At 44.6% G+C, this 24,399-nt stretch overlaps 1 protein-coding gene across 1 annotated transcript in view; it reads right to left on the minus strand.

Annotated features, from left to right (window-relative positions):
- The window catches only part of LOC119407227 (protein FAM135A), a 47,968-nt gene that overhangs the window by 19,927 nt on the left and 3,642 nt on the right, over positions 1 to 24,399 (minus strand). The window contains exons 3-14 of the mRNA XM_049419921.1: positions 23,734 to 23,828; positions 19,312 to 19,451; positions 17,299 to 17,369; positions 15,996 to 16,169; positions 13,920 to 13,952; positions 13,664 to 13,766; positions 12,672 to 12,837; positions 9,897 to 9,946; positions 8,938 to 9,009; positions 5,705 to 5,934; positions 3,881 to 4,053; positions 1,222 to 2,941 (exon numbers count right to left, since the gene is read on the minus strand). Coding sequence (XP_049275878.1) covers positions 1,222 to 2,941; positions 3,881 to 4,053; positions 5,705 to 5,934; positions 8,938 to 9,009; positions 9,897 to 9,946; positions 12,672 to 12,837; positions 13,664 to 13,766; positions 13,920 to 13,952; positions 15,996 to 16,169; positions 17,299 to 17,369; positions 19,312 to 19,451; positions 23,734 to 23,828 — 3,027 coding nt within the window. The remainder of the gene's footprint in view (positions 1 to 1,221; positions 2,942 to 3,880; positions 4,054 to 5,704; positions 5,935 to 8,937; positions 9,010 to 9,896; positions 9,947 to 12,671; positions 12,838 to 13,663; positions 13,767 to 13,919; positions 13,953 to 15,995; positions 16,170 to 17,298; positions 17,370 to 19,311; positions 19,452 to 23,733; positions 23,829 to 24,399) is intronic.

Genomic DNA, 24,399 nt, shown 5'->3' on the forward strand with positions numbered 1-24,399 from the left:
AATAGAGAATGCAGACCCAAATGATACATTATCCTTTAGATAAACAAAATACTGTGACTACAAATACACTTATTCGTCATAAGTAGTATTTCTAGACGTTGAACCAGTACTACTGGCATTTACAAACCAAGCTTTCAGCAATGGACTGCACTCCAAGTCATACCCTTTAATGCCAACATTACCCAGAACGCGTTTATCATTATACAGTATGTGTGATCAGCCCCACCTGTGGCAACATCATCATCACCATTCCTTAACTCTGCAAGTCTACAATGGATCAAGATTAGCAATTTGACCAAATGTGGCACCCGTCAGAAGTTTAAAAACCACAGAAAAGCAAGTATGGTGTTTGTACTATGAATCAAGAACTGAAATAACATTATATTCTCGCTTACAGACCAGCACACAACAATACAGCAACAGAGAAAGGAACTGCGGTAGACTCTCAATTCAAACTCTCATAATTCAAACTCTCGGTTAATTCAAACAAATCTTAAATTTTTGGTACGACTGATTTTCAATGTATTTTAAAGCCGCCTAATTCAAAATGCCCAATTGCACAAATTTGGCTAATTCAAACTTCTTGCGCTTGTCCATGCCTCAAGGTATCTGCTGCTTTTGTTGCTTCTAGCTTAACATTTCAGTTTTTATGTCACCAACAGTCACAAATAAAACTGAATTCCTGCCTAAAACACAGCCAAACTAGCCACATCTACACGCACCAACAATTGCATGCTCACAGAGGAAGACACAGAACAAAACCGAGATGATCTGGTCTTGATCTATCGTGTGCCGAAGGCTTTTTAATGTCACTTTCGCAGCAGTACACTCGTGCCATGTGAAAAAGCGTCCTAAGAATGGGAAGGGGCTACGAGCTGTCAAAACACAGCACATTCCGGCCCTTAATTACAAACGCATGCATGTGATGTATCGTAACACGTGCCAGTATGATAACTGACATCTAAAAACTTTACTGGCAATCATGCAGAGTTGTCTATAATGCTGCTGCAGCATTGAGAAACAACATCACAACTCTAGTTGGTATGTCGCCCCGAGTCATTTATTAGAACTTCTGATAACTCAAACAAAATCCTGAGGTCCTCCCAAGTTTGACTTATCGAGAGTACTGTATATGTGAAAAAAGAACCACTGAATATGTTGTGCGACGGTTTGCAAACCAATTATGGTTTCAAGGCTAATCTGTTGCACCAAAAAACGCACCTGACGATGTCGGCGTTGACTGCAGATGCCCTGCGCACGGACACCACATCCTCAGCTTCGTCGTTAGCATTTTCATCCTTCTCGGCCTCCATCTGCTGCCAGAATTCCTGCGATGCCTCCACAACACTGCCCAGAGCCGCGTGATATTCGTCCTTCGGGTCGGTCAGCATTTCTATAAGAGTACACTTGGTTTCGAGGTACGACCGGCACTCTTCGTACCGCCGCCTCGCCTCCTCATCGGAAGGGCACACTTCTTTCTCGACGCCGTTTTGAATCATACTGGGATCCTCCGCGGGCTGCTCTTCGTCGTCACCGTTTTCGGGAGGCACGGGAGCCGAGCTCGGAGTCTGGTCGCTCGCAAACTCAGCCGGTGGCTTTGGGAAGAACGCTGTACCTTCGCATGCCATCATGGGCGGATTCGCAGGTTCGGCTTGCTTTTCCGCAGATGGTGCAGCACCGTTCCCGGTTTTCTCCCGAGAACAGGAAGAGTTGCTACGCTGTTTTTCTTTACAAGACGACGTTGAACAAGGGCGACCACCAAGATTTCCGACAGCACTGTCCTTGGGGTTGTCACGGAACTGCGGCGGAGGTAGAGGAGGCACCGACGTACCACCGTCGAGCGGTGACGTCGCGCCTTTTTCTGGCATCGGAGCGATCGTCACGACGTCGGAGGATGTGTCCGCGCTCTCGTAACCTGACGTGGACTTACTGGAGCCTCCGGTTCCGGGACAGAGAAAGACCTCGTCTAAAGAGTCCCTCCTCGAATCCGGGATTCCGAGAGATTCCCTCCTCGAGTCCGGCATGCAGAGGGATTCCCGCCTCGAGTCGGTGACTCCGAGAGATTCCCGCCTGAAGTCGGGGATGCCCAGCGACTCCCTCCTTGGGTCGTGCGCATTCGAGAGCGGCGCCGACGTGCGACGTGCGTCGAAACCCACGTGGCACGACGACGTGGACCGCCTGTGTTTCGCGGCCGTCAGGCTGTGAGCCAGGGCGGTTCGAAGGTGCGGCCTCACGCATGAGCACGATTCTGACACTGCCTTCCTGGCGACGATTGGGTCGCTGACGAAGAGCGCGTCGAAGTTGGCATTGAGACTGTCGCTTGCAACTCGTGACCTCGGCGGTGGAGGCGCCGGAGGCACGGCCTGTGGCGCCGCTTGAGTTGGTGCCACCGCCAACTGGGTCGTCAGGTCGGGCATCGACTCGCTGTTGAGGAGGTGGGACTGCGAAGGCGTTGCGACGCTCCGCGGAAGAGACAGGTTCGCCGATGTAACCGCGACGGAACTCTGCGAGTGCTTCATCTGCGAGCCGGAAGCCGTTCCGCCGTTTTCGGCGGCCCGACTACGAAGTGCGTCGAGTCTCTTGAACGCAAGCAGCGTGACGGACGAGTTGTTGAGGTGCGGTCGTTTCAGCTGGCGGAGCAGGCTGGCAGTGCGTGCTTTTAACTTCACTTTGCCTCGTGACGAGGAAGTGCTTCCTTTGCCAGAGCGGGTGGCACCGTCTTGGGCATCGGCGGACGAAGTTGATGACGTGGAGGTGGGAGAACCCAGGTCGGCATCGGCGGAGAGTGTCGGCGAGCCGTGTCGCAGTGGCGCGAGTTTCTCACCCAGCAACTTGGAGGCCACTGCAGCCTTCTCCGACAGCTTCATAGTGCTGACAGCAGATGCTGAGGGACGCCTGTCGTCGAACTGAATCGAGATGTCGCTGAGGTTCAGACAGGACTCTGAAACGGAGAAGCAGATATTCTTTGCTTCACATGTATGCCTGAGACCAGTAACTCGGCCACTTTTGTGAGGGCGAATAGTGCTGGAAAATGCAAATGTAAACTGACGCAGAAGTACAAAAACATACTGTGTTTCCTGCATATTGGCACTGTTATGGTTGACATCTCCCTTACTACTGGCTTGCTTTTTCTCACCTATTCTTGAAACGTGCAATGTATTTATAGCCTGTATAACCTGTATCTGAAAAACAGCTTATACCTAGGCTGATTAACAAAGTGATGAAAAAAGCACCACAAGCGACAGGTAACCCAAAATGCAATAAACACATTGCACATTCTAGAACAAGTACAAAAAGCTGGACATAACAAAACCCTGCAGACACATGTTAGTGATAGACGTGTTACAACAATATGAAATGAAAAATTCGTTATCTTTTTTCAGACATCCATTTAAAGGAAGTTTGTAGAATTCAAGGAAAATACGATATTTAACCCATGCTCTAAAGGAAGATGCCAGGAACAAGGCTAGCTGCTCAAGTTGCTGACTTTTTTTTACTACGCTATAGTAGTACTAGAGGTATTCAAACATGGCATGCCAATGCAGAGATTTAGGATAACAATGAAGTCGCTGCCACAGTACAAAGCATAGCTGAGGTTTTATAACTTCTTGTCTTTAACTTCCCTGGTTCAGCTCACATGATTTTGTTGCACATCACCTGTCGTACATTGTTTTCACAAGAGCTGCTGAGAATTGTGCACACTGCACTCGTGCGATTCGAGTGCCGTGCTTTTATTGCTTGGTGCTTTCGTAGTAACGATTAAGCTGTACAACTACTGTCACGGTTCACGCAGGAAACACTTCACCTTTAGCACAGTGTGCCAAGACATCATCCCAAGATTGCCTCAAATAAAACCAATGGAGAAAAAGGGAGAACTCACGGGATGCGCAGCCTTGGGGTGTTGTCTTGAAATCCTGGTAGTGTTCCTCGTATATGATGGGCAGATTGTTGCTATCGCCGTCCAACTCGGCACACTCCACTTCCAACGGAGGAAGAAGGGCAAGGTATTCGGATCGCCGCAGCGCCTCCGTCACCTCAAAGAAGAGCTGTGTGCTGCATCGAAAGGAAAACACTAGTTCCACTAGACACTAGACAACTTGAGAAGTAGGGCGCACTACTCGTGGACTAAAATGTGGCATCGGTTTCGTTTAGTATAACGACTGCTGTGAGCTCATGATAACCGCATCATGTCGGTGCAAATCTGGCTGCAAAAGGTAACTCTGGCTCTAACGTAAGCATTCGAGTCAAAATTACGCTGATATGAAACGAACTGTAGACGCTGGAAACAAAAGGATGTGAATTACTTAGACCTAAATTTTCACATTTCAACCCGTGAATATTGTAAAACTGGCTAGAGAAGTTTATGAAAATGGACTTTACACCAAATGCGAATTTCCGTTCTGTTAAAGCACTACGGGTATTACAATCCTATTTACAGTTCTAACTACAGTAATTACTGGCACGAAAGTTCTAATTACAGGCACTGCAGTATTACAGTTCCAATTTAGTGGGGAATTTTGTAGGTTGCAAAAAGAAAACACTAAAGGTTAAACCTTTATTCCTTTCACCCTATTAGCTGAGTGGGAGTCGGCGTTTTCGTGCAAATCTACCATCCCATAAACCTTTGCTCCTCTGCACTCACCACCAAAAGTTCAGAGGCCAGAGCAATAAACAAAAGAATAAAGTGCAGCTCCAAACCATGTAGACGCATTAGTGTACATGGTATTCATATTGTACATACATTAGTGTACATGCATTAGTGTACAAACCATGTATGCTAAATGCATCTACATGGTTTGTATTGCGGATTGTAACTGCTGCTGGCAAAGAAAAGAAAAATCAACAGACACTGAGCTTTGGATGAACTCAACCCCTTGACTTCCGACAGAAACGCTACCTCATTTGATAGGATGTTCGATACGTCGCAAATAACAATGAAGAAAGAATTTTTTTCACCATTGCTAGTTACAGCTGCAACCTACAATTCACTTGTGTGTCTAATTCCAACTGGTGATTGAATCCTCTTTCCCCAAAAACGAAACGTGAGCAACTACACAATAAATATAGCATATCAAATAACTCTGCAATGTACTACTACTTTAATTTTTTGGCAGCAAAGTGTCCAGTGCACTGCAGTAAATTATTGCAACTGTGTCGCATTCGCCGACGTTTTATCATAATTTCAACTGCATTGGTTCAACTGCACCAATCCACTTAATGTGATCCACTGCTACCGGCATAGCGTGGACCATACAGTCTCATAATAATACACTAGAGGGAAATCTGGCATTAGTGTCTATGGGAGCTGCTATGCATGATGCTTCAGCCAGCATGGGAACGATGGGTAGTCCATGGATTTGCCTAAGCTTTGTTCTTCCGGCTCCATGTGGCTCTGCGTGACCTGCAACCGCTTTGTTACAAGACGAAGTTCAGCCACAGTTCAGCAGTCCCATCTCACCACCTTGACCCTTTCAGGCTGACCAATTCAAATTGGCTCACGAGGTTCACAACTAGCCATTCTTCGATCCGAACTAAAAGCCAAAACACAACAAACAAAGACACGAGTGCGTCCGAAGCCACACGCATGAAGACTAGGCAAATCCATGCACTACCCATCACTCCCATGGTGGCTGAACGATCGCAACGCCCCAGTTCTCTCCAGTAAATATTGTAGGAAACTCTATGCCGTGGACTTTTGGCGCACCTGGCATCATTGGCCGACAGGACGGCAATGCGCGGTCGCTCGATGACGAAGTAGGCCTCAGCGAAACGCTTGACGCGCTGAAGGTGGCGCTGGCGGGCTAGCTGTTGGCGTACTCTGTCTTGGTCAGCGACCACTTCGAGGAACTGCTTCCAGAGCACAATCAGTGCACCGCAGAGCTGCGCCACGTCACTGTGTGCCACTGCCACAAAGTCCTCCTCGTTCTCCGCTTGCTGCATGTGCACATTATTATTATTATCATTATTTATTTACAAAATCTTGCGGAAAAGAAGTCCAAGCAGGGTGAGCAAGATACACACGATTATCTACACAAAAGAACACGATGAAACAGGTTGGTAACACAAAAGAAGGGGATTTTTTCTTTTTTTTTTTCGAGGGGCTCGTTTATATGTTAGACACAACCAGATGAATTGAACTGACAATTAGGCCTGGATAAGCATAGATGACGTTAACTGTTGTCTTTAACGGTAGTGTACTAATTGTGATGCAAGTCGAAATGAATTGAAGTGGACGATAATAACCCTTTCCGTCGGTGAGATCCCACTGACATTGGTAGAGCATTGGGCGGATACCGTGCCCAATGCTCTACCAATTGAGCTACAGCGGTGGTCGTCTTCTCGTCCACTTTATCGTGTATTAATGTGCACCGGGTGCGTTGTCCGAAGGTTGTGGGTTCGGTCCCTGCCGGCGCCAAGCTGTCTTTTCGTTACCTTACATTTTTCACGCCTGTATCGTAATTACTACAATACACTTAAAACGGCACGATTAACGCCCCCTATACCACCTTCATTGGCTTCACTTTCATTAAGGTTGCCCTATAGGTTAGTACTATATTAGAATTCAGTGATCATGCACTTTTCAAGAATGGCGGTGAACTGCTAGTTGTGACTTGGAGAGATGAAAAATCCTTGAACACGGGGTGTCGCTGAAGCAAGTGACACCGCCTGTTCAAAGATTTGATACCTCTTCAAGCCTCCATCATCTCATAAATCCTGCCTTGTTTAGCCATGACTTGGCAATGCTTGCTGTACGTGAAAACAACCCATTTGTGCTCACTTACATAAATTTAGGCACACACAACTTCAGAACGTTTATATGGTGGTTCCGGGACACTTCCCAGTAACGAGAAAAATTGTGAAAAATCAACTCTCAATCCCCGAAGTGAATCTTCATTTTGCGTAAGCACACTTTGTCTCACTTTAGCCATCATTGTTTATCGAATTATTTGCCCAACATATATACTAACTCACAGTGACGAAACACTGACTTTTTTTCCAAGCAGGGATACAGACCTGACAATGTACCTCTCCGAACACTCCATTATGTTGGGCGCCAGAGCCATCCACAATGCACCGTACTAACTATGCGTGTTGGCACCATGCCAGCCGTGCAGATCAAATGACGTCATGCGCATCGCTGCTCGCTTTCGCTTATTCTTAGCTAGGTGATCTGCTGTCCACCGTGACAGCTGAGCTACCGGCCTCATTCTCGGCATCATGCCAACTTTTATCGCCAAGCTTCATACACCCGCATCGCGAATCTTCCAAGAATCTTCAAGGCGCCCATACACCTTGAAGATTGCCGGCAACTCATGCCCAGGAGTGTATATGAGCATTCGTATACACTTACACTGAAACCTGGTAATAACGAACACGGATATAACGAACTATTGTTTATAACAAAGGAAATCAGGGTTGCCCATGGTGGCTACTTTTCGCCAAATTGGCGAATTTGAGAGGCCCGTGGCGACCTAAAATTATGAATGGCGACATGGCGAATTTTTGGCGATTTTCGGCTTAGGTCTCCACCGAGTTTTGAATCCTAAGCTCAGTGTCTTCCCAACGAATGAGCGGCAACATTCTCAGTACTTTTCTTGGTTTTAGACCCACGAGTAGAATGTGCACATTACGCGTCATTCGGTATGTCCGTCCTGTAACTCGTGTGTACCTCCTCAATTCATCTAGAGAGATAATAAAACGCTTATTTGATGTTCTGTGAAAATAAGATCAGTGAGTGGGATCCTTAGTTCGGGATGCCATCTAGATGGAGGAGGTACTGGAACGTACCCCAGCGACATTCTAGCAAAATGTAAGTCAGCGGACTGCCTTGCAAACCGCGAGGGGGCAGTGATTGACTATAGGTTTATGGCTTTAGGGGCTTTAAGCTTATCTGAAGTTTCGCATCTGAAGGGGCAAGACGACGGGTTGGCCGCGTGTTCCGACCATCTGTTCCGCCAAAGCTCCAACTGCTCTGAATAGCTTGGCGACTTATTCACTGTTGCAGTACGCCCAGTTCAGCTCGCAAAGACTGTTTTGGAATAGCAAAGAGAGGCGGATACGCGGCTATTTCTGCAATAAAAATTATTTATTGAGGCATTTTTCACTGTTCTCGGTGAGCGTGTGCAATAAAAACAATTGCTATATAACATTTTACATTGTTATACAGCAATAACGCATCGGGTTGACGCGCGTCGGTGATGTCCGGTATCATATTAGCTCACACTGAAAAGGTGTAAGACTCACTAATGATCGGTTCCTGTAAGAATTCTGTCGTGTTACCTTCAATAAACCTTTTAATCCTTTTAATTCATATAAGGGTACGTAAAGCTGTCTACAAATGCTTTCACGGTTTTCGCCCAAGGTTTATACCCCACTTTTAGCTTTGAAACGAGAGGACAGGGATGGAAGGATATCATGAGCGTTTCGTTCGTTCACCCTTGCGCCACCACGCACATTTTGCGGCTAGTCGGAGAAGCAGCACCATGCACTCCAATGGTGAAGCGGGCGATACGACTGGCATCGAGAAACGTCAATATAATTTAAGGGTCTTGGATGGTACTGTACTCTACGGGGCTATACGTGAGTGGAAATTTTTATTACTGGGTATGCCGCACATATCTAGAATGGCTACTTTTTTGGCGAAATTTGTAAAAAAATGGTGACTTTTGGCGACTTTTTGCTCGTCGTTTGGCGACATTTACTCGAAAGTCAGTGGCAACCCTGAAGGAAATGAAGAATAGTCTTGCAATGTATACAGTGTTAGGAATATACGTTTATAACGAATTTTTGGATATAACGAAGTTATTTTCATGTAAGATGTAACTTCCTTATAATGAGGTTTGAGTGTATATAAATTCATATGTGGTAGCGCGTAAAACAGCAAAATGGAGATAAAGGGAAAAGAGATGCGATCAAGGAAGAGCGAGTGACCATTACCGTGATGTGAGCAAAGACTTTGTCCCACTCCGGAGGGGAGACATCCCGGGCCTTAATGTGGTGAAAACAGTCCTGGTAACAGGAGGGACAGAAGAAACAGAAGGTGAGAGGAGATACCAGGGAGAGGGTAATGAAAGAGCAACCAGAGCCGCAATCATAACTGAATGTGTTGCGCTGGGCACCGCAAAGATGACTGTGGATGTCAACAGAGCGGTGGGATACGTACTTGTAAATGCGTGCACAACATGATGTCCTTGACGAAGATGAATAGAAGTTGGCGGCCTGTCCCGTATACTTCTTGTCGTCTTCGCCAAACACATCATGATGCACACACAATTACAAGTAAGAATCCCTACCAACTGGCTCAATCTTCTATCCCAGAGTGGCAGGATTTGTTCTGCATGCAACACATTCAATTCTGAAGGCAACCTACAAGCCTAATGGCACAATGTACCGGAGACCCATAGTCCCTTATTAAAATGTCTATTGCATATGCCTCGATTTGCCTAATGTAATCGACCGTGGTAGCTCAGTGGAACGGGGGTCGTGCCGCTAAGCTTGAGGACACTGGTTCCATTCCGAGCAATAGCGGCCGCATTTCGAGGGGGGTGAAATGCAAAAACACCCATTACTCTTATATAAGGCGCGTGTTAACGAACCTCAGGTCGTCAAAGTTTATCCGGAGTCCACCGCTGTGGCATGAATCGTAATCACATCCTGGTTTTGGCACGTAAAATCTGACAAATCATCATGTTCAGTTCACACAACACAATCAAACTGCAAATAAATATCGCTGCTGCAGTTCACCTATTAAGGCACGCAGACTTTCTTTCATCCATATTAGTGCAACGCTCATGATAACAGTAATTACAGCATACGAAATACCTTTTGACACACACATGCCTCAAGCTCACATACAAAAACCAGAAACAGAAAAAGATGAGATATTCACTGCTTACCTTTGCCACGTTGCTGAGACCTTCTAGACAAGAGGAAAGGTGTAAAGAGTCTGGAAGAAAAAAAATTAAGTTACGTTTTGTGAACACGTGACCGACTTTCATAATCATTATCTCTGAATATCATCTCCCCTTGAACACCCTTCCTCATCTACAAGAATCCTCAACAGCTGCACAACCTGACCTTCGTCGTCGTAGCTTGAGCTTGGCTAGAATAAACACGGGGAATTTTATGTCCACCTGATAAGAAAGACGTTATACAGTAAAGAAGCAGCGTCAACGATTTTGTCGGATGTGGACGGGAAAGACAGTTGCGGGCAATCCTATCGATTGGCCCGTGGCCTTTTTTCATGCATGTTTTCAATTGCAGTCTTTGGGACCACAACTCTCCCTATCATTAGTGAGCTGTAGTAGCATACTGTGAACGTTGTGTCCAGAAGTACGGCGCCTTTTGTACAGAGTGCGTGCATGGAACTTCGGCTCATATGCGCTATGCGAAATGCGGTGTTCTTACATACGCAATACTGTTAGGAATGCAATGGACAGTCAGTTATTAGGCCACTAGGTGTAAAAAAACTGCATTTCTCAACAATTTGTGACTGTATTCGGCCGAAATGCACAGAAAATGTTGCTAGCACATTTTAAAACAGGCCAGAAATTTAATGGAGCCTTACAACACTTTTCTGAGTTATAATGGAATAGCCTCACTATTACTGCATGACGCTGCATGAATCACATGCCGCAAAGATTTTTAGAATCCATCAAGTACGAGCGTAGTTACAGAGATTTGTTGCACGCTTCAAGCGCTTCCTCTCTCCTCTCGTACCAGCGAGCGCACTGAAAGCTACGCATGGAAGGGGGTGAAAAGGGGGGCAAGAAGATACGGCTCTTCGTCAGCGCACGTCATGACCTTGAGCAACTTCTTTTTTTTTTTTTCTTCGAACAAGCGGCTTACTTTCACTGTGACTGCGAGCGCGCGCGCGAGCACATGGCGGCATCCCACGGCAGCCACGGTAACTATGCAGTTTAGTATGCTCAAATCAGCCAGTGGCGGTAACTTTGGGTATATGACATCATTTCGGTATACAGTAAAAGCTCGTTAATTCGACACCCGTTAATTCGGAAATTCGGATAATTCGGACGGCTCTCTTGGTCCCGGCCAAAGTGCACGTTAATCTATGGGACCAAACCTTCGTTAATTCGTCAAAATTGGGCTCCGCACCGCTTAATTCGGACAAATGCTGACGGCTGCCGCTACACAAAAGTGTGGTAAAGCATCGCTGGCACCACTGGAGCGAAACCGAAACCTGAGTGACATCGCCATCGTCATCAACTAGTGGGGGCGATCGCAGCATCACCGAACGTCGGCGTCTTCTTTCTTCGCTCCAATGCGCCTCCGACACCATTTTCCCTTGTGTTGTGTCGGCACCGTCTCTTCTTGCGGAGTTCTCTTATTTTTCCCCGTTGTGACCGTGTTTACATGTGAGGCCCGAGCATGCGGCAGTAGCTGACGATGGCATCGACGAGTTATCAGCTGAGTCCACCGACGATGACTGTCCTTCCCACAAATATGACCCTTCAGGACTACATCGCGATTGATGATTGTGTCGCCACGACTGGTCTCCTGCCCGATCAAGAAATTATTAATGATGTCGTGACCTCATCGTCGCACCTCACGGGAAGTCTCGGAGGCGCTTTTGATATTAGAGGACGTTTGCCTGAGCACTTGCAACAGTTTGCGTGGTGTTGGCCGTTTGGAAGAGTTAAGAAAAATTGTAATGTCAGCCGGAATCTGCGCGAAAACGCAGACGACCATTACAAAATACTTCAGCAAATAAAGGTATGCTTCTGCAACTTGTTTTTGATGTTGTTTTTCTTGTTTATTTGTTAATTCGGCATTCGGTTAATTCGGACATTTCTTCCGGTCCCGTGAAATCCGAATTAACGAGCTTTTACTGTATTGAATTGTAGTAATTACCACCATTGTATCATTTGATTACCCTTTCATTTTGTATATAATTTATTTTCTAGAAATGCATAGGTTTACTGTTGTGCTTTCTGCGTTGCAGCTGTTGCGAACCCCGGAGGGCAGAGGCCACCGTCAGGTGACCAAAGCCTTTAGCCTCTGTCTCCCCAGGAAATAACTGAAATAAAGCTGAAGTGGATTGAACTGAATTTGTAGAGAGAAGAGGGAGCGATTTCTAGCTGGCTTTGAGAATTAATTGCAAATTCCAGGCTGCGTGCGGCGCTATAATTTTTGGCTCGCGTGTTCTCGGGAGCCTCGACTACCGATTGGCAGCATTGTCTGACCATGCTCAAAAAGTGTTGCAGGGCCCGCTTAAATTCAAGACTGCCTGCCAAAGCTGCAGCAATATCAAGCTTTTTCTAGTGTCTAAACTTCTGACGCTGACATACACCTTATTACAGTCGAACTCGCACATATCGAACCCACACATAATGAATTATTGTGTACATCGAACACTTGTAAAATCCCCTTGAATATACTTTTTATATATAAAGTACTTTATATATCGAATCACCTATATATAGAACTTTTTTGCAATCCCCTTCAGATTTGATATACCGTATTTACTCGAATGCAGCGCGCTTTCTTTCCAGATTTTTGCTACCTAAAAAGTCGACCCTCGCGTTACAATCGAATAACAAAATTCTATTTTTTCCTTCCTGGACGCAACGAAAAGTCACCCTTCGCGTTAAAATCGAGTAAAGACGGTATATCTGGGTTTGATTGTAAAGCATGCTATTTTAACAACACACCTTCCACAACTCGTCGCAGGTGCTGCCACGGTGGCAGGAGGCGCATGAACTCGACCATTCGACGCTGCAGGCTTCCGTAGGCCGTGAGCAGGAGCGAGCACAGCTCCCAGTGCACCATGCAGGCTCGCTGTAGACGCGCCAGGAGCCGTCCCCCGCTTCCGCTCGTCTGCAAAGGATAACAACAGTCGATGCTTTAGTGAAAGCGATAGAGAAATATAAGGATGAATGATATGAAGGAAGGTTAGCTGGGGCTTGATCCCTGCGCTGAAGAAGGTGACATAGCGGAACCACATTACAGATGATGACTGATTTTTCACACATGCCTAGTAGTTTCAACGTCTTTGCAGCATCACCTAATTGCAGCATCATAGAGGCCAATTTACCCTAACCTAACCTAACCTAGTCTGAAATCTTGGACACTGATACCCTTCGACATCCGATTTTTTTTTTGACTTAAGGGCACAGTTACAGGGCCAAAATGGCTTGACTTGAAGCCACCGCCACTGATTTCAATTATCTCGCAGCGTCAAACCAATGCCCTCATGTGTCGATCCGCAGCTACAGCAGTTTGCAAAAGTCAGCTACACAGAGATGCAGAGGCATTATGAGGTCAGGCGTATGCTAAGTATTCTTCTGAAGCATACTACCTAGAACAGAAGAAAGCCACTTTCACGAGCCATAGTGCACATTTCTTATTTATACACACATGCGCCCACCGTCTCTTTCGGCATCTCAAGTCTGGAGATGCCTATTAAACATACTGCTAGGCCTTCAGATATAAATCAGATGTGGCTGAGGTGATGTGTGAGCCCTTGCAGGTAGTAAAGAGGTATGCACTAGTTTTTTCAGACTGCCAAATTTTTCAGACGATTTCGTGGTCCCTAGATGGGGTCAGAAGGCACTTACGTTAAATGTGCCCATTTTTCTTTGCAACGAGCGGCTATACATCACAGTCAATGAAAATCCCGGTAGGTCATTTGAACAGTGCTCACCTGTGGCCCAAAGAAGACACTCTCCAGACTAGACGACATCGACTTTCGAGAGGCGAGCCTCGGGCTGCCCGTAAACCACTGCGCTCTTCCTGTCCTGGTAACGCTGCGTCGCAAAACGGAAAAGAACATTGCGGCAACACTGCCTCCTCATAGTTCGTGTTTACAAATCGATAAATAAATTCATTCCAATTTTTCTACGCAAACTAAGATTTTTTCGAATTGTCAATTTCGTGCGGTTACGCCGGGGGATGCTTACCCTGGATGAGACGGTGTCAAGACAGCACTCCTCCTGGAGGGGCAGAAGAAGTGGGACAGGAGGAAGACGGAGGAACAGTTGGTCGACTATTTTATAGACTAGTTGGTCACGAACACTAATACCAGTGTCACATGGTCACTACCTACTGCAAGTGGCGCCAATCTGGACCTAATTCTTCGATCACAATCGACAACAACCGCTGCTACGCAGTCCAACGACATCGATTGAGTTTAGCGAGTCCAAATGAACCAGGGGTTGTTAGTAGGTCTGAAGCGCTTACGAAATCTGTCGAATGTGCTGAAAAAGCTGTATTGCAAACCTCAATTTTCAAAAACAATGTTACTCAGGCAGTCATCATGGATAATTAAAAGGATTATAAAGTGAAACAATAAATTAGTTTAGGGTGACAAATTATGTCCTGAAAACTCTAGTGTCATTAATTTCACCACCATAGGTTTACACTCAAACCTCGTTATAACGAATACTGATATAATGAATTATCGGTTATAACGAAGTAAATGAAGAATAGTCTTGTCATAGCTACAGTGTTACAAATAAACGTTTATAACGAATTTTCGGATATAACGAAGTTATTTTCGTGGTGTATGCGACTTTGTTATAATGAGGTTTGAGTGTATTGGGAGATGAGAAAATCAATGTCAAAAGTCTCACTTTTAAATTTCCCTCTGAAATTCCGATGGTGACGTCACGCATTTCAAGGTGCTGTTTCACATTTTGGCCGCACTGGCTCAATGAAAATTCTCGAAACTTGGTTATGTTAAGCCTACGGCTTCCTCAGAACACAATGTACTTCATTTTTACTGATTGGGAACTACGTAGGCACTAGAAGACGACGACAAAATCTATGACGTCATGGCGACTGGTACGGGAAAACTTCATGGCAGCGTTGCCAAGCTCATTTACTTTTCGCATGTTTTCTCGACAACCAAGCGCATTCTCGAAAGCAAGCGCAGTGTTTTTGGTATCGCGAAAGAGTAATTCACTAATTATGAGAAAAATCATTTTTCTCTCTAATGTCCCTTTTAAGGACACACAGTTCTCCTATCATCCGCAACGCTCAGAACAGTGTGGTGTGGTGGATACAAGCTTAGACTTGCAAAATATACGTAAATTCCGATAGCATTGCAGTTTTGCAGCATACTCTTGCTTATGAAACTCTTTATATTTAAAAGTTTCATTGAGCTAGGTTTACTCTTGTTTCAGTGCTGAAGCGCACTGAGTGAAAAATAAATGGCACAGATGCCAGCCTTATCACAATCAAGGCGCTCGATGTGATGCGATTCTCAATCCAGATTAAGCGAAATCGCAATTCAAAGCGAATGTGTAGCAGCACTCAACCCAAATAGAGCTCAGTCTGGGTCAAGCCCGATTGCAATTGAAAGCGACCACCACAAAGGAAGACGAGGTGTGTGAACAGGGACACAAGAGAACTGGTGACCGTGTACATAATAACGGTATCCATCAGTTGGTATTGAATTCCTTCAAAGCTATATTTTCACTGATTTCTCGTTAAGAGGCTGATTTGATCACCAGGACAGAAGACTGCCTAACTTCTGATTTTTTTAATTTCCTGCCAGAACTCCAATTAATAAGTACAGCACAAGAACATCCCTGTAATAAAGCTATTATTTTGACCAATACTCTTGCAGTTGATACAATACCTTGACATGCACAACATCACACACAGTGCCTTAAGAAATCAACTGACAACGAGTCCTCTTAAACCTCATGTACGGCACTCGCGGACTGAAACACGAAAATGTAAGGCTAAGTAACGCACACACTTTTGTTTCCAGAATCTACAGTTCGTGTCATATTGACAAAATTTTTACTCCCGAACATTTACATCAGAGCCTATATTACCTAGAGCTACCGGATTTGTGATAACATGATGCTCTTATCATGAGCAATCGGTCACAGGACTTGTTATACTAAAAAAATGATGTTGTGTTTCAATCTGTGCGTTTCGTACATCTTGAATGGATCAAACTCAATAATAATAATAATAACAACAACAACAAGAATAATAATAATTATAATAATAATAAAACCTGCCTGATGTAAGGTTGGTACACAGCCAGCAACGAAGCATGGATGGTGACGGAAACCGCCGACAGGTGGAAATAGTCGAACAAAACTGGAATATGATGATGAAGACCACGGCTGGGATCCATGTGCAAAGTCAGTAGTCGCGAGCTCACGCACTGGATGGTTTTGTGGTGGTCAGGGCTGCATTGGAGGAGACACTACTAAGACGTCAACACATCTTACAAGATAAGCCGATTAGAGCAACATGCCGTTAGTCTAGTATCATTACGTGAACACTCAAGGATGATCACATGCTTGGTTTAACCCCTTAACCGTTGTGATATGATGATGTTTACTCCTTGAAATGATGATTTTTTTTTAAGTCGGTATTGGAATATTTCTGTTTTAAAAAGCAAGTTTTTGATGTTGAAAAAAAGTTTAGGCATATTATGACATCAAGTTAGCCTAATGAAGTTTATAAAAATAAAAATATGCCGTCTACGTGCTAATAATTAACAATAAAGAACAAAACAAGAATAAGAATGCTGGTAGAAAATTTTCAGCATTCTGACAATTTTCATCATTCGGATGACCAAAAAAAAAAAAATCTTTTACATCAAGCGAGCATAAGCTACACTCGTCCAAAACGGTTTGGGGACAGTTCGGTAAGGACGAGTTGAGCTTGTGTGGCACAGGGAAGGGGTTAATGCGAAGTTCAAACTGCGGGATTTAGCGTCACGAAGCCACATGAAGGTCTACGAGGGATGCCGAAGGGGATGCCTCCATATTAATTTTAATCAGCCAAGGTTCTCTAATCATACTTACACCCAAACACGCAAATGTTATTGCATTTGGCCCTCCCCCCAAATGTGACTGGAGTGGCTGCAAAACAAATCCACGATGTTGTGTCCAGAGCAAACATGATTTTAATGAAAGTGTTTGCTCATGTTTCTTCATCACGTATATGAGATGCAGAACATTCTATCATCTAGAACTTGACAGGAAGAAAGATATTTTTAGGCTGGTTTCCATGCATGACATGAGAGCTGGTAATTGTAAAGGTGCAGCAACTGCTCATGGAATGGTTGGAACAGCAGCGTCTAGAATTCCTCATTTTTAAGACATGTGATTGCCAGTTTCATAACTGCAAAAGTTGGATACAATATGTATAGCATTACATCTTATACTTGCGTAACACTAACAAAAACGAAAGTGTAAATAAAGAGAAACACATTGCTGCTTACACCACGTCCGGCAAACGGCGTGATTTGTATGCTAAGCATTAACAAAGTCAGCGTGACATCAGTAATGAAAGTGGACCGTGACTTGCCCAAAGTTCTGGTCCGTGAACCAAAGCTCGACAGAAAGCTGGAAGTCAGCCTTTGACAGCATATCCCGGACCTGCACGATGTTCCGAAGGAAAAATAAAACGCTAATACATGATGCAGAAAGAAAATGTTTTTCATGTCGCTCAGTCGTGGTGTTGCAAGCGAGAAAGGTGGTTTGTTAGAAACTAATCCTAGGCCAGCACTGCCTAACACTCTCGCTCAAACCTCCGTAAAATCCGTACAGGAGGGGACAAATGCTAGACTTTGTAATGATTCTTTCTACAACTTAAGGGGAGACGTGGGTCTTGAAAAATTTTTTTTTATTAGTAGGGCTAAATGAATGAAATTCAATACACTTATTCAGTGTTTTCTGGAGATTCCATATCTTCAAGTAGATTTTTATTATCTGCATTAGAGCAAAAGTTATGCAATTTCTGAGAGCATATTTCTTACGGTACTTTTTGGCAACTTTGCTTTGTCAAACACAAAAACAAAATATGTGGCAAGATTGCCAGACAGCTCGTCTAGCCGATGATGCTAATTTTATTGTTTTCATCGAACTTCGAATGCAAAATAAACGGATGCAAATATGAGTGAAAAATTTTTGCTTCATACACTTTATGATTATCGAGAATTATGATTTGGTAAACAACATTAAAAGAAAATAAATAGCATCATCGGCTAGACCAGCTTTCTGGCAATCTCGCCGCATACTTTGCTTTTGTGTTTGATGAAAATAAGTTGCCAAAAATCCCCGTAAGAATTGTGCTAGAAAACGTTGTAGAACTAGCATATCTTTTGTTCTAATGCAGCTATTAAAAATCTACTCAGAGATTTGGAATCTGCAGAAAAAACTGAATAAGTCTATCAAATTTCATTCCATTCACCCAACTATTAAAAACACACTTTTCAAGACCCACATCTCCCCTTAAGGCGAAAGCCTTATGTGCCTCATCAAATGGGAAAAGTGGCTGTCGGCGTAGTTGCCGTTGACAACATGCATAGTACCAAAAATCACCATCATCGAAGACAACAATGATTTGAAGATGATGAAATGATTTGAAGAATGACTATGACCAGATAGCCGCACTAAATAGCTTTTGCCTTCGAGTCGTTTTAGGCAAATGCATAAGAAACCCTGCAAGTCATTTTTTCAGTCAATCCATTCTTTCCTGCCATGCAAATTCCACTGACCACTGCTTTTGCTGGGATAAGCTAATCAGCTTTTATCAGGCAAATGAATATCCACATGTTCGGATCGGTAGCCCTTGAGGGTGGTGAAAAAGGCATGCGTATTTTTTTTCTTTTTCAGACTGCGCATTTTTTTCGTACAATTGCATGGCTCTTCCTTGCTGTCTCGCTTGCATGTAATCTAGAGACAACTTGCCTGTAATGCTTGTTCCTTTATTTCTTTCTTTATTGACATTATTTAGGCATACACTGTCTGGGGTGAAAGGACTAAAGGCAGATTACCATTGCCTGACTAAGGTCCATCCCCCCATACACAAGCTCAGAAGCAGTGACAGAAAGAATAGCAAAAATAGCAAAGACAAAGACAATAGCAAACAATAGCAAACAATAGCATCACATGTCAGTGGCCAAAAGGTAGCTGACTTTATCATCACTGCGGCAGAAACCACACGTAGGGAAAAAGAACGGAGAACTGATAATCGTAAGCTAATACTCTAGCATTTATGAACAACAGTGCTGATGTGATGCTCAGAACCAACATAGTGTCCGCATGTTCTCTGAAAAGCTATGTGGCGGGAAATAAAAAGTGCCCATAAGGATTACAATGAAGCCAAGAAAAGAATGTATCATGTGCCCTGGAGCTAACTGCTTTATAGGATCTTGAGCCCTTAATGTTCGACAAGGCATTAAAGTTCATGCAGCAACACGTACATCACCACTTGCTCTCAGCACTTCAAAACGCATGCCAATAACGTAAGAGAGGATTTGGAGTGAACACTCTTGCGTTTGCTCCTAATCCTCGCTTGTAAAGACGAGCGACCAACCTTGTGCGCGTCAACAAGTGCGTGGACCTTGAACAAAACGGTGTCGTGCAGAAACACTTCTTCATTCTTGTAGAGGATCTGAAAGGTCTTGCTGACGGCCGTGCCATTGACAACGCAGGGAGGAAAAACTATGGGCAGAGCTGCATGAGGAAGACAAGAGTTCGAGGAGGAGATTAGTACTTCTGAGAAATGTGCGACAGGCAACACTCCGAGCGCAATTAATCAAAGCAGACATGCAGGCAATGTTATCATGTCAAAGCACAACACCTTAGAATGACAAGAGGTTTTAAGCAGTTGGTACGGACTCATGACAGAAGAACTGTAGAAGCACTGACAGCTGGGCTAGTTGGTAGTACACTCAAACCTCGATATAACGAACTCGGATATAACGAGTTATTGGTTATAACGAAGTAAATGAAGAATAGTCTTGTCATAGATACAGTGTTACAAATAAACGCTTATAACGAATTTTCGGATATAATGAAGTTATTTTCATGGCAGATGTGACTTGGTTATAATGAGGTTTGAGTGTAGTTCTTAAAAGTCTTTAAAACAGTGTGCATTACGACACGGAGAAGATAAAATAGAACGATAAACCACAGCGTAATAGTAACCACAGTAACAGTAATAGAAAACCACAGCATAACAGTAGAAAAAGCATCGAACGTGACACAGACATGCGACACATGTGTAATGCTTCCAACTGATTCTCAATGGAACAAGCGAGTGAAGGCCCCCAATAGAAACAAAGCTGCTTAAAAGTGTGCAAAGGCAATGGGCCAATGGCTACTTTGGCCCTTCATTACTGACAACTCTCGCAGACCCCGAAAAAAGATTAACCCTTTGCAGTCCGTTGTCGGGCGCTGCCCGACAACGCAACATGGTCGTAGCGGTCCGCTGTCGGGCCTCGCCCGACAAGGGTGTTCGTGGTTTAAATTTCGCTGTTATCTCACTGCAAATCGCGCGCATTTTTTGTTAAAGTCACTGGAACGGGAAAAGTACCGCGACCGTCGTGCGCGCCGCCATATTTGGTCCAGCGCGGCCGAAGCTGCGGCTGTGCGGTATTGATTTGACGTGGAGTAACGCATGTTTTACGCATTGCGTGCGCTTTTGCAGCCCCGAATGAAGCATACCGTTGTTCTCTGACTGATTAGGAAAGAAATAGCAGCAATTTTCACTCGCCTACATGTTCACGCACGCGTACTAACGCGATAAAGAAATGCGAACTGCGCAGCATTTACGCGCTCGGCTGTCTGCATTTATTAAATGCAAAGCATTTCTTAGTGAATTTCTGTGACTTTGTACGTATCTATCTATCTATCTATCTATCTATCTATCTATCTATCTATCTATCTATCTATCTATCTATCTATCTATCTATCTATCTATCTATCTATCTATCTATCTATCTATCTATCTATCTATCTATCTATCTATCTATCTATCTATCTATCTATCTATCTATCTATCTATCTATCTATCTATCTATCTATCTATCTATCTATCTATCTATCTATCTATCTATCTATCTATCTATCTATCTATCTATCTATCTATCTGTCTATCTATCTGTCTGTCTGTCTGTCTGCCTGCCTCCGTCTTTCTTTCTTTCTATCTATCTATCTATCTATCTATCTATCTATCTATCTATCTATCTATCTATCTATCTATCTATCTATCTATCTATCTATCTATCTATCTATCTATCTATCTATCTATCTATCTATCTATCTATCTATCTATCTATCTATCTATCTATCTATCCGCCCCCGACTTTGTGCTGTACTGGCCGCTTCGTTAATGGGAAGTACACCAAATTTGGTATGGCATAACATGACTGTATGACGAATTTAAATTAAGGTGATAACATGAAAATAATGACATGCTTGCCATGTACGGCATGATTTACATGCCACGCTCAGGGTGCGATCGCGGCCGCGCTTCGATAGCTTGATACACAACACAATTGGTATGGCGTGACAAGGGTGCATGACGAACATAAGTGACTGGTTATAATGTGCAAATCATGACAGACACGCCATGCAAAACATGATTTACATTACATGGTTTCGGGGCGCTCGTGGTCGTTTAATGAAATTCATATATACCAAAACTTTTATGACGAGCTATTTCTGTATGACGAACGTTAGTGATATGTGGTAACATGAAAATCATGACTTCCATGTCATGTGCGGCATGACTTACTTGCCACGCTCATGCTGCGATGGCGGGTGGTTCGCTAGCTTGAAATGCACCTAAGTTGGTATAGCGTGAGGTGACTGTATGACGAGCACGAATGACAAGTGGTAACGTGAAAATCAGGACGGTATTTATGTTGGTCATGCAGTCACGTCACGCAATACGATTTTGGTGCATATCAAACAAGCGAGCCGGCCGCGAGAGCATCATGAGCATGGCATGTAAATCATGCCTTACATGACATGCGTGCCATTATTTTCATGTTACCACCTGTTATTCACGTTCGCATTACAGTCACGTCACGCAATACCGATTTCGGTGCATATCAAGCAAGCGAACCGGCCGCGAGAGCATCATGAGCATGGCATGTAAATCATGCCTTACATGACATGCATACGATTATTTTCATGTTACTGCACGGTATTTATGTTTGTCATACAGTCACGTCACGCAATACCGATTTTGGTGCATATCAAACAAGCTAACCGGCCGCGAGAGCATCATGAGCATGGCATGTATATCATGCCTTACATGACATGCGTGCCATTATTTTCATGTTACCACCTGTTATTTAGGTTCGCATTACAGTCATGTCACGCAAACCGATTTTGGTGCATATCAAGCAAGCGAACCGGCCGCGAGAGCATCATGAGCATGGCATGTAAATCATGCCTTACATGACATGCATACGATTATTTTCATGTTACCGCAGGGTATTTATGTTCGTCATACAGTCACGTCACGGAATACCGATTTTCATGGGCGTGCGCAGGGTTGCCCATCAGGGGTGGCAAAGGTTCTTCGCAGCGCCCCCCCCCCCCCCACCCTACTAAGTCAATGTATGGGGCAGATTTTCCGCCCCCCCCCCCCACTCTTATGTGACTAGAAGGGTCAATGTACGGGCAGATTTTGCGCCCCCCTCTTAGGTGATTAGGGGGGGCGGCCGCCTCCCCTGCCCCCCCTGTGCGCACGCCCATGCCGATTTTGGTGCATATCAAGCAAGCAAACCGGCCGCGAGAGCATCAGTCATTATTTTCATGCTACCACCTGTTATTTGTGTTCGTCATACAGTCACGTCAGGCAGTACCAATGTGGAGCAGTCAGTTTTCATAGCGCGCTGATCATTATATGTGAACCCAAAGGCGTCAATTTTACGCCAAACAAAATAAAATGTTATTGTGCATGAACCTCCTGCAACAACCACGCGAAACAAACTGCACTAGTGCAGGGTAGGCGCAAACATTCCCCGAAACATTCGCGAATTCTCAATGAAGCGCTTACTTGACAATGCGGGTATCAGTCGTGGGAACAAATTTTTCCCGCCTAATTCTGTGCAGCCACACAGCCCGTCGTTTGGCATCCTTTTTCCCGCCGGGAATAGCAAAGAGGGCCTTACCCGGGCATTCTTCGATGCCTCGATAGGCTTTCGATGAAGTCTCAAAACGATACGGGATGTCGTAATGTTCCTGCACGCTTTCCTGAGCCTATAAAAACAATCGCCCTCCAAAGCGCCGTGCGTCTGCGCCCGGGAGACACTAGCGAGGCGAGCGGGCTGGACCATTTATGTGGCGAAGCCGCCGAAAGGGCGCGGCGGCGAAGAGAAAAGGAACGCGGTACTTTTCCCGTTACAGTGACTTTATTTTTTGTATACATGAAGTGCCATCTCTTGAGGAATAAGTGAGCTTTGTTTGTTGATGTTTTACTTTTTTTACACTAGGGTGCAGCAATATGTTCAGCACAGGGCGTAGAGTGTACCCACTCGCGGGTGTGGTTCGCTGAGAAGCATGGCCACGTTTTCACCGCGTGCGTTTTACGGTGGTGCTTTTAGCGAAAGCAAGGTTGACTTTAGGGAGGAAGAGAATTACGTGCCTCCACCAAACAGTGATGACAGTGGTTCAACAGAAGTGAGTGACAAAGACGACGACGGCGGCGGTGGAAACCTGCAGTAATAACCCTGGCCTGCACACAGGAGAATGTTTTGAGCGGTATCATACGTTGCCGAAATATCGCTAAAAGAGTTGCCTGCAGAAGGCAGGAGCAAAAATAAATATTCTGTGTGTTTCTCTTCCACAGTTTGTGTTTTTATTCGCGGCGCCAGAAACTGGCGAAATAGTTTCGGACCGCTAGAGCCGGAAAGTGGGTAAAGGTTTTGGACCGCAAAGGGTTAATAATAATAATAAGCACGGGTTGGTGACATGAAAGCAAAAAAAAGACCATTCTCACCATAACTTTGAATCACTGTGCTTTTTGGCAGTTGGACTTCAACTCTGGCCGGAAGCCTCTGGGGCACCTTGAGAGCCGTCCGGATTTGATAGTACCTAGACCACCGTCAAAAGGAAAAGAAAGACATGCGAGATTACACTTCACCTAATCGTATATTATATAGCTAAGAACGAACAAAGATGTGTCCAATGAAAAAAAAATAAATAAAGTACATGCTGGTGCTACAACGAATAGAGAAAATATGACATACTGATTTTCTTTTTTCCAGCCCTCATGGACTGCTTTGAGGCCTGTTATGAAACCAATTCAAGAGATTTGCTGTCTGAAAGATCTACTTGACACAGCTCGGCTTTTAAAGGGGTCACGAACCACCCCTCCCGCTTGGCGAGAAAACACGTCCTGCGGAAAGCGGACACTGCTATGAACTTCTCAGCCAAATCTTGCAGTCGTGCGCAGCAAAGGGAGTTTACAAGTGGAGCACGAATTTGCCATCTTCTCAGGCACCCCTCTTTTCAAACAGACGTCTGCGCTCACTCTCTTCGGAGCTGCAGGTGCCTGCTGTTTGATGTCGAACAGCAGACAGCATGCTACTGGGCAATAGCCGATGTAAATTAAGAGCAGCGTTTGGATCGTTTGCGCGTCTTGCTACATCACGGGTAGACCGCC

The sequence above is a fragment of the Rhipicephalus sanguineus genome, chromosome 10 (genome assembly GCF_013339695.2).
Source record: "Rhipicephalus sanguineus isolate Rsan-2018 chromosome 10, BIME_Rsan_1.4, whole genome shotgun sequence".
NCBI lineage: Eukaryota > Metazoa > Arthropoda > Arachnida > Ixodida > Ixodidae > Rhipicephalus > Rhipicephalus sanguineus.